Consider the following 13,374-nt stretch of genomic DNA (forward strand, 5'->3'; position numbering starts at 1 on the left):
CGACTCAAGACAAGTTCCAAAAATATTATTAAATGTATCTTATTATTTTCTTATCGGCCCCTTTGATAAAGGCAGAAGGCAAGTTTATTTTGTAAATAAGGATATTTCTAATATTGATTGGTTGGAATTGTGAATTTGTTTCATTGTAATCAAGCACCCCTCCCGACCCCTCTGCGGGACAAGGGTGAACGGAAAATGGATGGATGGATGATACAGAACCCTAATCTAGGCTAAAATTGAATGTTATGTGTCGTGAGCAAAAATAGAAAAATGCTCATTTTAAATTTGAATAAGTCTGGATGAGTATAACATTGAAAATAATCCACTCAAGCCATTTTTGTAAATTACAATCCTTTTTTATTTTACAAGGGAAAACAAATATTGTTTTTTGTTTTGTATTCTTCTTCAGCGTTGAATTTTGGTTATCATATTTAGAAACATACACGGGTTCTTAATAAACATAGAGCGTAGATTAATGTGGTTGAGTTTAATTGTTTTTAATAATCGAACTAGCCACTTCTTTCATTTTATGGTCAGTGCCGGCTGCCGTAGCCACCCGGGCGGAAGAATGGCAGCCTGGATGTTGTACCGCTGTGTTTTTGGGCCTCACCTGCAACGAATTCACCGATCACCGGAGCAGTCTCGACCTGAGGGCAGGTTTGCCAGGAGGGTAGGAAACGATGAGTTCGGAATCGTTTTACAGCCGATGACTGCAGACTCCGACTTTTATTTAAATAGCTGCTGTTGTTGCTGTTGTCATTGCTCCGCATAGCTCAGAATGATAGCTGGGGATGAATGAACGAACAGAGTGAAAGGTGTACTTTTATTAGTCTTTTTTAAAAAACTGGTTTTCTATTTCAACACCATAGTAACATCATGTCTAACGTGATTGTGTGACTGTATTTTGTTGTTAATTTCTGTCTTATGTCGCTAATCTAGCTAGCTAACATTAAAATTATTGAAACCGCGGAGAAGAACAAACGACATAAACGCAGAAAGAAATTAAGCAACGAGTAGCATCGTTGTCAGCTGAATTTGATTCGACGTAAAATCCATGTGTGAGGATAAATAATATATTTTATTAGATACGAACGTTACCAACTAGCATTAGCTCATTTAGCTTCTTCCTCTACTCTCTCAGGGATGGAACTACCAACCCAAAAGTCTGGAAAAACACACAGACAGCATTCTTGGCTGGGTCAGTATAATATTCTGCTTCATTTTCTTGGAGAAAGTATAGAATTATGAAATTAAAGTGTTATTATACTTTATGCCCTCCAGGCTTCAGCAATATGGTCCATATCCTACTACAGCTCCCCTCTTCTCCTCTGCTATCTGTACAGAAAAGGTATGATGAATGAATTACAGCTGACCTGTAATACAGGGGACCTTTTGTCTGAAAATAATGTCAATATAATGATATATAAAGTGACAATGAAACACTACATCATCTCTGCTTTTACTGTTTTTCAGATTTTGTCTGTGTTGCATTCACATAAATTGAATATTTGTCTTATTATTATGTCAGTAACACTGTTTTCAGTTCCTTTACAGACCAGAAACCTAAAATGTCAACAGATAAAATGATAATTGAAAAATTTTGGGGAACTTGTTTCGTATTTAAATAACTTAGAGTGGAAGTACTATGTCTTAATATTCAGGTTTTAAAATATCTAAATCTGTCTAAAAATATCAGCTGGACAATTAAAAAAATTAGCTGTTAGCAACACCTAAACATTAGCCAAGATTCTAATAGGCAGGTCGCACAGAAATTAAAAATATAAACTTTTTGATGTGAAGTAATTATGATCAATTGTCAGAAAAATGTTTATCAATCATTCAGTCAATATTTCTCTATCGCTTTTCATGTAGAGAAAGATTTATCACAACATGCTTTACAGAAACTAAAGGATTGTCAGAATAGAAACAATCAACTTCTCTTTACTACCCAGACAACAAGTAGTAAATGGAACCAGGAAACCAACCACACCTATTTGTAATGAGGGCAAAATAAAATCATATGGTAAAAAAGAAAAACCCACCAATAGAGAAGTTATAAAAATATCTTAACAGAAAATTCATGAAAGGGGGTTTCAAAGAAAGAAAAAGTATTAAATTATTGGATAATATTTATGTGTCTGAGCAATGATTTCCGTTAACAGACACAGAGGTTGCAAGAACCAGGGATGTTTGTAATCTGATTGCTAGATACACCGACGGAAAAGAAGCTATTGTTTCATTCAGCTGATTAGTTCAGATTCACAAAACCTGACCAAGGAAATGAGAGATGGAGGGGAGAGTGTGAGGTAATAAAAATAAATAACTCCACAGCATAGATGTTTGTTTGTATCAGCCTAGAAACAAACTGAAATCAGGCAAGGTCTAGTTCTTATCATTTTCACCAAACGTCACAGTGTTTACCTCATTAGTTTAAAAGTGATTAAACTTGAAGCTTTGTTGCTTTAAAATTTTGAATTTATAAACTATAGATTTTTGGGTTTTTCTTTCTTTTCATTAAAATGTGGTTTTCCTCAAACTAATAAAGCAAAAATAATTATCATGAGATAAATGATTGGGCAGGTGGGGTTTAATGGAAGCATTTTCTATTTATGCTTGTGAATAAATAAAAAGCATTCATGAAATTATTTGCTAAGTTTTTAATGATTTGTATTTACCAAATAAATTTCTGGGTAATCAGTGTGTCTGTTTTATAATTTTTAAAATAAGCAGATATCAGTGTCCTTCTTCACTCAGTTTCTCCTTTGTGGAAACAGCCTAAGGATGAAAGTTATTTTGCTTCTTTCTGGGTAATTGCCTGTTTACTCCTAAATAAAAAACAAAACAAAAAAACAGAAATATTTTTCTCTCAGGACATTTTGGTAACTGTCTGAAAATGTTTTCTTTTTGAACACACATTCTTCTCTTGGGACTGAAAACTATTAATTGATGTGTCCTTGTAAATGTCTGATGTCCTACAAGTGGAATTAATACAAACGTAATCAACTGACTCATCCGGCGAGGCTGAGCATCGCTAGAAATTAATTGCTCAAGGTTGAGTGTCACTCCTTAATGTACTATTGAGCTTCTAAAATTGATTTATCCACATGGCTGAAGGCTAGTTGTCAGATTGTTCATCTTTTTATTGGTGTTCGATGTTTAGCCTCTCGTTCCGTTGCTCGTTCTCAGGCTACATCTGCAGCAGTAAGCTGGTTCCAGTGAGTCAGTATCTGGGAACCGTGCTCGTGTGTCTTCTAGGAGTTGCTTGTATTCGAGGTGAGACCGCTAACTTCTCTTTTCGCCTCCTGCAGGGCAATAACTAATTCAGTCCATTCATCTCTAGATATACATAGCAGTTCTGCTTGCCAATAAGGTTTCATTACCATTGAGACTGTTGAACAAGGTTTCTGCTCACAATGCATACTAAACACACCTTTGAGGTTTCTGCAACAATTTTTTTTGTTGTTGTTTCACATAGAAACTTATCTCTCTTTGTCCTCGCCCCCACCCTCCCTGCTTTTTCCAAAGGATGGGGCAGATGGAGAAACACAGACTATGTCCAGTTTATCTCAGTTTTGGAGGAAACCAAGAAAAATCACACACCAGCTAACAAGGTAAGATTTCCCTGACTTGAGGCAGTGGCTCAGAGTAAAATGTTTAAAATTACAGGAATAAATCATGTTACTGTTTTGTGATTATCCGTTATGGGTAAGTTATGATACCATTTTATGTATTTTCTGTTTTGTTTCTAGAAAAAGCTGAGGGGTTTTAACTTCGACTTCTCACACTGGCCTGCAGATTTCAGCTGGACAGAAGTCAGCAGTCCGTAAGTTGCTCATTTCCATTTAAAATGGCCACTTGTTCAATGCATGTTTGCTCATATTAGGATCATATTGTAATATTTATATGACTACAACTTAGGTAGAGTAGCACTTGGTAAACATATCTAATAAATATAACGCTGCATGTGTATTCATTGTCATTTTTTGCATTTTGTGGCAAAAAATATGTATTTTATTAGTGTTTAATCTGATAGACCAATACCAAGGAGTACATAACAGTAAAATATATGTATAGTTTTTGAAAATTTTCACAAATAAAATTCCGAAAAGAGAATAAAAAAAAGTACAAGACATCCGCAAACCTGCCGAGTCTGGGCTCGGACAAATGGGAAAGTCCAAAGGGTGTCGATGCTTTTTCTACTATGTTTATCTGCATTGTTATTGTTGTTGTTATCCTGTGAAAGGAAACATCCCAAAGGAGGCGTTTCTCTGCTGAAGCCAGAGCCCAGACTGAGAGGGACAGCAGACGGTTTCCTCCACTCTGTCCGCACCTTACCATGCCACGTCATCGGGTTTGTGTCCTTTCAATGGATTTGAATCAAACTCTGCCATTTGAGGAGCGTTGGGTAAAATATATTTACAGACAAAGGTGGTTTTTATCAAAAATGCAAACTATATATTTTTGTACAGTTTTGGTCTAATTACAGTTTTGAATATGTTGGTTTTTCACCAATTTGCTTTTTTTTTTGACTGTGTAGTCAAGTTAACAATCAATCAAATACTAAAATAGTTGACGATTATTTCAATAATGGATTCATCACGATGAATCATTTCACCCGTTCTGCAGTGCAGTTATGTTTTTTTCTCTTCTCTTTCAGTTTCCTCATTGCTCACTCCTTCGGGAGGCGGATGCTGTACCCCGGCTCTGTGGGTTTACTGCAGAAAGCGATGAGGCCGATGTTGCAGGGAGGCCAGGCTAAATTAATAGAAGAGGTAAAAGGAGAAAAGTCTTTGCTCCCATTGACAGTAAATGGATTAAACTCCTGTCCTGCTCTGCCATTTCTTTTTCTTCCACTCTGTCACAGTTTGACGGTGAAAGGAACAAGCTGGTGGCGTGTGACGGGAACGAGATCGACACCATGTTTGTGGATCGAAGGAAAGACGGCGGGCCGCACGGCCAGACTCTGGTAAATGTCGAAAATGATTAGTTTTTTTGTTTCCCAGGCCCGGTCCTTTTCCAACAAAACTCCCGTCATGTCACTGATGTTTGCTGAAATGTGCCACAGGTCATCTGCTGTGAGGGGAACGCTGGCTTTTATGAGGTGGGCTGCATGAACACACCACTGGAGGGTGAGAAATGTTCTACTTAACAACAAGTCAGGTTTTTTTTTACTGGGCAGCACCTTGAAAAACATTCAAACCCATTCAGCGGTTTTTCTGTTTTGTAAACTTAAAACCACAAACTGCAATGTAAATCACTAACTAGTGCATAATTACGAAGTGGAAGGAAAAATATGCTTTTCTTTTAAAATAAAAACTTGTAAAATGTTATATATTTGCATTTAACTCCATTTATTGTGATACCTCTTAATAAAATCCAGTTTAGTCAACTTCAGAAGCAACACGTTTAGTAAATGGAGACGTCTGAAGACCGAGAAACATTCAGACGGATCAGGGAGAAAACTGGATGAGTTTATTTTGAACAAACAGTTGAGAAAAGTGCAAAAATAGCAATGCGGACAGTTTTTTGTTTTGTTTTTTGTATTAATATTATTAATAGGGCTTATTGTGACAACAATGAATAAAAATATTTATGACAAGAAATTTATGAGAATAAATGATAAATGTGCCCTCCTACCCTAAACACACCGTCTCAGTGAAGAAATATGGTAGTGGCAGCATAAAGCTGCGGGGATAGGGAGACTTTTCAGACTTAATGGGAAGAAGAACGGAGATAAAAACTGAGTAATGCTGGGAAATCCAATCTGTAGGAAACTGCAAAAGACCTGTGTTCAAGTACAGACCTAAGACTTTAAAATCACAGTTAATTTTCCATTCACTTTTCAATCATGCACTACTCTTTGTGTGTAAAAATCCCACTAAAGCACTTTGCTGTTTACTATTAAAAAGTGAAAAAGGTTCTGGTTCTGGGGTTAACTGTGGAATCTGTTTCAGGCGGTTACTCCGTTCTGGGCTGGAACCACCCTGGATTTGCAGGCAGCACGGTAAGCCGCGTCACCCTGTTCTCAGCCATTGTTACAGATCAGTGAGCTCGTGTCTGATGCTCGCCGTGAGTCATCTGATCCAAACGGGTCTCGCAGCAGAAAAGAACTGCATGTGGAAAATCTGGTTTCAGTTTGCCAGCATTGCACAAGCAGCACAAAATCTCCCACGGTAGATCAAAATCAGACGACGGGTTATGAATGATTCAACAGCTTTTAATGTTTAAGGAACTGGATGTTTGCGTGATTAGGATTGTTTTATTAATGTATGGAAATTTCCTTCCTGGCAGGGAGTTCCTTTCCCCCAGAATGAGGCCAACGCCATGGACGTGGTGATACAGTTTGCCGTTCACAAGCTCGGCTTCCAGCTGAGCGACATTGTGATTTATGCCTGGTCCATTGGAGGATTCACAGGTACATGAAGACACAAGCAACTTCTGCTCACCTTTTTGATGAGTGGGGAGTTCAAGTCTTTTCTTTTTTCCTCCCCTCTCAGCCAGTTGGGCGGTGATGTCATACCCAGAGATCCAGTCAGTTGTGCTGGACGCCTCCTTTGACGACCTTTTGCCCCTCGCCCTTAAAGTGATGCCTGAAAGCTGGAGTGAGTGCAGCCTGTAAAACAATATACTAGGCCTGCAGCTAACCAATTTTATTGACTATTCTGACGAAAAAAATTGGCACATTCCACAGATTATTTTATGTGATCGCATTTTTATACATTAGAAATGCATTAAAATATCAAATATTCAGTTTTAAGTCCGGACTGAAAACTCATCTATTCTCCCTGAGCTTCAACACCAGATAAAGAGAAAAAAATAAAGGATGGAAGAAAATAGTTTTTTATTGTTTTGTTTTGGATTTTATTCATTTTATTAGCCTTTGGCATCTTTGCAAATTTTATAATTGTCTTATTATTTTTTTACTAAACTTAATATCATTTTCTATTTTATCCCTTACCTACTTGTGATGTGGCGTTTGTAGTTGCTGAGGTTGTTGTAAATGTGTTGCATGAATGAACTTTGACTTTGAAATAAACAATTAATTAAATGATTTTTTTAAATTAAGAAAATTAACATTTCATTGCCTTAAATCCAATAACTTTGATTCCTTTAGTGAATTTGAATTAAGTGAACCATTTTAGGAGTTTTGGCTAAAACATGTTTGCAGACAAAGATGTTTTTATCTTAAATGCAAAATGTTTGTATTTTTTTTGTACAGTTTTGACTTAATCGGTACTTTGAATATGTTTTTTTTTTTATCACCAAATAACCTTTTTTTATACTCCAGTTGATGATTAATCGACTGTTAAATTAGTTGCCGATTATTTCAGTAACTGATTAATCCGATAAATCGTTTCAGCACTCATGAAACAATTAATCTCTTCTATTCATTAAAATATTGTCTTGTTTTCTCAGGGCCTTTGGTGCAGCACACAGTGAGGCAATACATGAACCTCAACAACGCCGAGCAGCTTCTCAAGTGAGTCCAGCGATTTGAGTATGGTGAAAATAATTGTGAAAGGTTAAAGTGTGAGTCACGCGGCGTCAGGGCGGACGCCGCTGAGCGAAAGCAAAACCCGCTGATCGTGTAGCTGATCATTAAATTCCTTCGGCTCTTCCAGATATCAGGGACCAGTCCTGCTGGTCAGGAGGACCAGAGACGAAATCATCACTACAACGTAGGTTACTGACTCTTTCTTTCATCACAATACCACGAATGTATGTTCTAGCAATTTAACGGTTTTATTATGAAACATTTCAGCCAGTCTTTCTGTGTGAGTCTAAAAGACAAAATATAAAGTCTCTCTCATTAAATGTCTCCTGCATGTCATTATAAACTTGTTGGTTGGAATCGATTCCTTTAATTAAGCTCAACGGAGGCCCTGTAAAAATCATTATGTGATGCAAATAAGTCATTTAAATAATATATCGTTTGGTTTGATTGGCTTCCTCTTATCCAGTTTTAATTAATTAATTTTCTCCTTCCAACCTTGAGACTGGAAAACAGGAGGCACTTAAAAGGCTTTCTCCCCTCGTTTGTTAAATCACACGGCTTTGCTGAAGTATTCCTACGCTTGGATTATTTTCCCACTATTTTTTCACATTGTAACCACAAACTTTATTGTATTTTATTGCCATTTTATGCAATAGACAAAGTAACGCATGTTGAAAGAAAAACCATTTAAATTGAGCAAAGCTGGTTTTATGTAGATTAAATTACAAATATGTGAACTTACGGTTTCTTACGTCAATGAGTGGTTTGCACTGGATTTATTTAGTGTTATGAAATTATTACACTGAATACACATCTGCTCTGAAGCCCATTGAAAACCTCCTGGTTATTCCACCAAGTAGTGATAGTAACGTTTTAACTCTTCTTGTTTCTAAATTAATATGAACTTGTTTTTTGCTTTATTTAAAGTCTGAAAGCACTGCAACATTTTTATTTAGACCATTTCTCATTTTCTGTAAATAAATACAAAATCTTTGCTTGTAACTTTGGAGACATGTTGTCAGTAGTTCATAGAATAAAAGAACAATATTAATTTTACTCAAACATAAACCTATAAAGAGTAAAATCAGAGAAACTGGTCATTTTATGTGGTCTCTTATTTTTCTCCAGATCTGTATATTTTTGTCTACAACAGTACATTTATTGTGATTAATTAACTTGGGGTCCGTTTTCTCAATAATCTCTGAACGTTAGTCACTATAAAGCTGATTTTTCTCACTAAATCTTTAAAATAAATTTTCTTATTCTCACACTGGATGAGTAAAAGTAGCCTGGATTAACTGTAAACATTTTACAGACATCCAGAGGACATCATGTCCAACAGAGGAAACGACCTATTGCTCAGACTGCTGCAGTTCAGGTCAGTTCTCACACACACACACACGCACACACACACACACACACACACACACACACACACACACAGCCTCTGTATTACCACAGTTTGGGACTCCTTGTCTGTCCAGACCTGTTTGGAGACTCGTTAAATTCTTCTGTGCAGATACCCCAAAATAATGACAGATGAAGGAGTCAGAGTCGTGAGACAGTGGCTTGGAGCGTCTAGTCCAGTAGAGGAAGGTAAGGGGATGAGATTTTGCATGAACAGTTCTTTTATTTCTCCTGTTGTTAAGAGCAGGATTCACTTGGTGTCTGGAAAAAAAATTATATGTGTATATATTTTGATAATTTTCCAAATCCAGATAAGATGAGGAGGAAGAGATAAATAAGTGTTTGACTTTCCAATCTTCGTATTTTTCTCCTATATAAAAACTTGGAAATTTTCTTTGAAAAAAAAAAACTTGGATATTTCTGAGGCTCCCAAATGTTTGTTTTTTTTTACTTTGAAAACTCTGAAATTTCCAGTTTTTTTTTCCTAGAAAATTTCTTAGATTAATTTTAAAATGTCTTTTTTTTCTAGCAAATTGTCATCTTTCCAATCTTGGAAATGTCCTTTTCCTAGAAAACTTCCTCTTTTTTTTGTCCATTCCTTCTAGTCTTCCTTCTTTGCTTTGCTTTTTTTTTTACATGGCCTTTGGCTGCATCTTTTTTCAGATTGCTTATGGTTGTATCCTTGCTTCTTTTCAGCCTTGTCGTTCCCTGCTTGGCAATACCTCTTTCCTTCCAGGTTCCATATTTAAAGTATCTGCCAAAAACCTAACATGAATCTTCTCAGATTAAATGCATGTACCATAAAAATGAGGAGGAAATCTAATTTTAAGACAGAAAAAGTGTAAATTTGACCCAAGAAAACGTGCAGGAAGCCTTTAGCTCCTGGTCTTTTTGTTGCTCTGCAGCGTCCGTGTACAGCGGCTACGAAGTGGACGATGACTGGTGCTTGTCGGTGCTGAAGTCCTACCAGACGGACAGAGACGTCTCGTTTCCATGGAGTGTTGGTGAGTCGGCGCAGAGACGATGAGCTCCAAACAGAACTACTCACAGATGAGTGTTTTCTCTCAGCGTTGATTCCTTTTGTGTTAACAGGTGAAGACATGGCGCTGGAGGGACGGCGTCAGCTCGCTCTTTTCTTGGTGAGGAATGAATCCGTCCACTTGTTGTCTTTATCACACCTTTTACCTCTTCAAGAAGGATTTTTTTTTCTTTTCCAGTCCCTTTTTTTTTTGCTTCAAATAAACTCCCCCCACTCTATTTTATTATTATTATTATTATTTAATTCTTTTTGGTTTACTTGCCTTCCCTCCCTCGACCCTTTCACAAAGAAAACACAACCGGCTCCTCAGACATCATTACCGCTGAGGAACACTGTTCCGGTTGCCATAGAAACCGGCTCACCTGTGCTCTCAGGTTGACTGGTGTAATATATTTCAGCACGCTCCGGCTTATTGAAGTCATTTAACATCAAACAAGAGGAGTGCCATCCATTACAGCTAATGCTATGCTTTGTCTCCCCTGGTGACGCCGTCTAAATTAGACTCCATTCACCTCCAGTGTAAAGCCCCTAAGAGACGGGAGAGATTTGTAAGGCACCAAGCCTGATAGAATGGACCTAATATAATCAAGCTTCTGCACTTTTATTTTATTTATTTATGTTTTTGTTTGTTTGTCGCCCCCCACGCATCTAATTCTCCATTCCTCCTCCAACTGTGCTGTCATCTCTCTGTCTCTCTAAGGCTCGGAAGTACATGCGAAACTTTGAATCAACACATTGCACCCCTCTTCCTGCCGCCGAGTTTCACTCGCCCTGGAGACTTTAAAAAAAAAAAAAAAGAAGAATCAGGATGGATGGGTGATGGGACGAAGAAAAACAAGAGTTCGATTGCCTGTGGTGAACTGTGTTCCTACTGCTTTAGTTTTTTCTCTTTGGTTTAATTTTCCCTCCATACACTCATTGAAAAAAAAAAACAGAAATATGGTACATGTATTGCTTCGTTCGTTTTAAAGCCACTCCTTCCATTGTTCCCTCCCTGGCTGGGTTTGTAAAGCAAATGTAAATGAGACATCTATTGCTCATATTCAAAGAATAAAAACTAATCTTAATGTCGTTTTAGAGGATTTCCATCTGTGGAAACGCAGCCAGAGTATTTAAGCTTTCCAGGGTTTCTTGTTTTTTTTTTTTCTTTTGTGGGAACTGTCTGTATAAATTAATCTGGAGCCTAAAATGATGCTCTTAAGTGTTTCATTAAATATACTGAATAAAATTTTGAGATGATGGATTTTTTTTTTTCTTTCTTTCTTTTCTGTGTGCATCCAGCACATCACCAGTGCTTAACTGCAGGGTTCCCACTTAGCCTGGAAGAAAACTCATTTCATTTCAACGTTTTTAAGGTTTCTGGGCATGAAGGAAAATATTTCTTCTCCAGATTATAATTGACATCTTCATGTTTTTCCTTTCATGTCCTTTTGTCCCATTCTGAGTCTGTCCTTACCCTTTCCTCTCCTTCACTGCCAAAGCACAAACATTGATTTAGAATTTTTTTGTCCAGTTTCTAGACAAAACTTTACTTTCAAATTTATTTTAGTACACCTGAAGGACAAGTAATATTTTAGCAAGATGTAAATTTTATAAAAAGTGTTTTTCACATTTGTTAAAACTGTCACTATGTTGTGACAGTTTATTAGATGATCTGTGAAAAGATCTTAAGGTCTTAGCGCTGTTGGTCATGCTTGTGTATTTGCTTCTGAATGTGCTGTTTATTTGCCATCGTTGGTCGCCATGTTAACTAGTTTTAGCATTTGTGACAGGCTCTACTGTCTGGAACAAACTAGCTGTGACTCCATTACAAACGTGCAAAACTTTTATATTTCAGTAAAGTAAAAAAATATATATTATTTGTTTCCATTAAATAAATGCAATTAAAATCACTTGATAAGTTGATAAAAACATGCTGTGACATTGTCCTCCCACCACTTCCTGTCGACTTCTTTGTCTTTTCCGCCAGCGCCAACATGCAGTCGTCAATCACATGACCAGTGTGACGCAAAAGAAGCGTCTCCATTGCAGTTTTGCAAAATTTACAAATTATGATATGGTCCAAAACAAAAAAACCCTCATCCTAGCATCAAAACTTTATTTTTTAAAAAATATTTTTTTTTTTAAACTGGTGTGTTTCCATCAAACAATTTTACTTTCAAAATATCAAATTGGGCAGTTTGAGGTTAATGATACTGCAGCACAGCAGAGAGAAAAGGGGATGCAGGGGACAAACAGCACTTGTATGAGCATGATTGACAGCAATAAGACCCTCCTGACTGTTTCTTGTTAGTGCTGGGAGGAGAGCGAAGAATTATATATATATATAATAACCAGCCTATAGTTAAATCCCATTGTGGTTTTAAGAGCTTTATTTAGTCCCTTTCATACTAGAATCTGCTTGGAAAAAAATCAACACAATGACATGAAAAAAAAACCTGAATCCTGATTCACACAATGAGGAAAGTTACATCATTTTCTTGAAATTTTCTATGGCTTCTGTCACTTTCTGGAGCTCAGTCTGACTCTGGCGTAGCTGTGGAGGAAAGAAGAGGAAAGCAGACGTTATTTACCGGGGACTCACGAGTCTTACAGCTTCAGAAACCCTGCAAGTCAATTTCTTTTTGTCACCTTCTCCGCATCCTGCTCCTGCACCTTCGCTGGCACCTTCTCCTTGTAATCATTCTTTGCCATCTTCTCTCTCAGTTTCTCCATCTGTTTCTCCAAGTCACCTTTCTTTGTCATCAGTTTAGTCACTTCCTTCTCCACATCAATGAGACCCTGCGATGGGGGGATGTAGGGGGACGATGTGAGGCGGAGGACAACAGTTTTAAATCACCTGGTAATTTCAGCTCTGAAAGCGAGTGTAAAATAGTGGAGCAGCGATCGGAGAATGTATGACTTGATTAGCATACAGATGATGTGTGTTTATGCATTTAGGGCCGTGTTAGTGCTGTCATGTAATTTGTCTGAGCTGCAATGGAGCATTCAGCTGATTAACAACAGAAAAACATATGGAAAATGTCAGCACAGCTGTTGCATATTCAGCCTAATTTACACAAATATAACAAGAAGATGCGGCAAAACTTTACCGATAGGTGAAGTTCAACTTGACTTGAAACTTTTAGAGGGGTTTTTCACACTTTTCCAGGCAAAACATTATGACCACCTGCCTAACAGTGCCTCTATTGCTACCACAACAGACCAAAGCTGTCAAGGAATAGATTGTCTGTCATTAAGATGAACAGAAATAAGCAAAAATATTTGGGTTATAAATAATAATGTTCACGGAGACCAGGGGTGTCCAAAGTGAGACCCGGGGGCCGTTTACGGCACTGAGAATGATTCTTTGATTATAGTTCAAGAATAAAAGTACATTTATTGTTCCAGTTCAGGCAGCTGATGTGGGTCTACATTTAAAAAACAATGCAAG

At 37.2% G+C, this 13,374-nt stretch overlaps 2 protein-coding genes across 4 annotated transcripts in view; one reads left to right on the forward strand and one right to left on the reverse strand.

Moving 5' to 3' along the window:
• abhd16a (abhydrolase domain containing 16A, phospholipase) lies at window positions 1-11,182 on the forward strand. Its single transcript, XM_044117015.1, has 21 exons — window positions 1-78; window positions 538-670; window positions 1,142-1,198; window positions 1,282-1,348; window positions 3,187-3,273; window positions 3,526-3,611; window positions 3,750-3,823; window positions 4,244-4,351; window positions 4,658-4,772; window positions 4,865-4,966; window positions 5,066-5,129; window positions 5,955-6,004; window positions 6,292-6,415; window positions 6,498-6,602; window positions 7,417-7,480; window positions 7,623-7,679; window positions 8,811-8,873; window positions 9,015-9,091; window positions 9,808-9,906; window positions 9,995-10,041; window positions 10,642-11,182. Exons 2-21 carry the CDS (start codon window positions 569-571, stop codon window positions 10,723-10,725), a joined length of 1,632 nt encoding a protein of 543 aa, XP_043972950.1. The 5' UTR covers window positions 1-78; window positions 538-568; the 3' UTR covers window positions 10,726-11,182.
• The window catches only part of vars1 (valyl-tRNA synthetase 1), a 19,445-nt gene continuing 16,711 nt past the window's right edge, over window positions 10,641-13,374 (reverse strand). For all 3 annotated transcript variants that reach the window (XM_044117014.1, XM_044117012.1, XM_044117013.1), the window contains exons 27-28: window positions 12,573-12,722; window positions 10,641-12,477 (exon numbers count right to left, since the gene is read on the reverse strand). In XM_044117014.1, coding sequence (XP_043972949.1) covers window positions 12,409-12,477; window positions 12,573-12,722 — 219 coding nt within the window. In that variant the 3' untranslated portion in view covers window positions 10,641-12,408. The remainder of the gene's footprint in view (window positions 12,478-12,572; window positions 12,723-13,374) is intronic.

The sequence above is a fragment of the Gambusia affinis genome, linkage group LG05, assembly GCF_019740435.1.
Source record: "Gambusia affinis linkage group LG05, SWU_Gaff_1.0, whole genome shotgun sequence".
Taxonomy (NCBI): domain Eukaryota; kingdom Metazoa; phylum Chordata; class Actinopteri; order Cyprinodontiformes; family Poeciliidae; genus Gambusia; species Gambusia affinis.

Bases quoted from the DNA above. Each gene is read 5' to 3' on its own strand.
- abhd16a (XM_044117015.1), top strand. From the start codon at position 569: ATGGCAGCCTGGATGTTGTACCGCTGTGTTTTTGGGCCTCACCTGCAA. The intron at 1,349-3,186 runs GTATGATGAATG...GCTCGTTCTCAG, and splicing joins CTGCTATCTGTACAGAAAAG to GCTACATCTGCAGCAGTAAG. The intron at 5,130-5,954 runs GTGAGAAATGTT...AATCTGTTTCAG, and splicing joins CATGAACACACCACTGGAGG to GCGGTTACTCCGTTCTGGGC.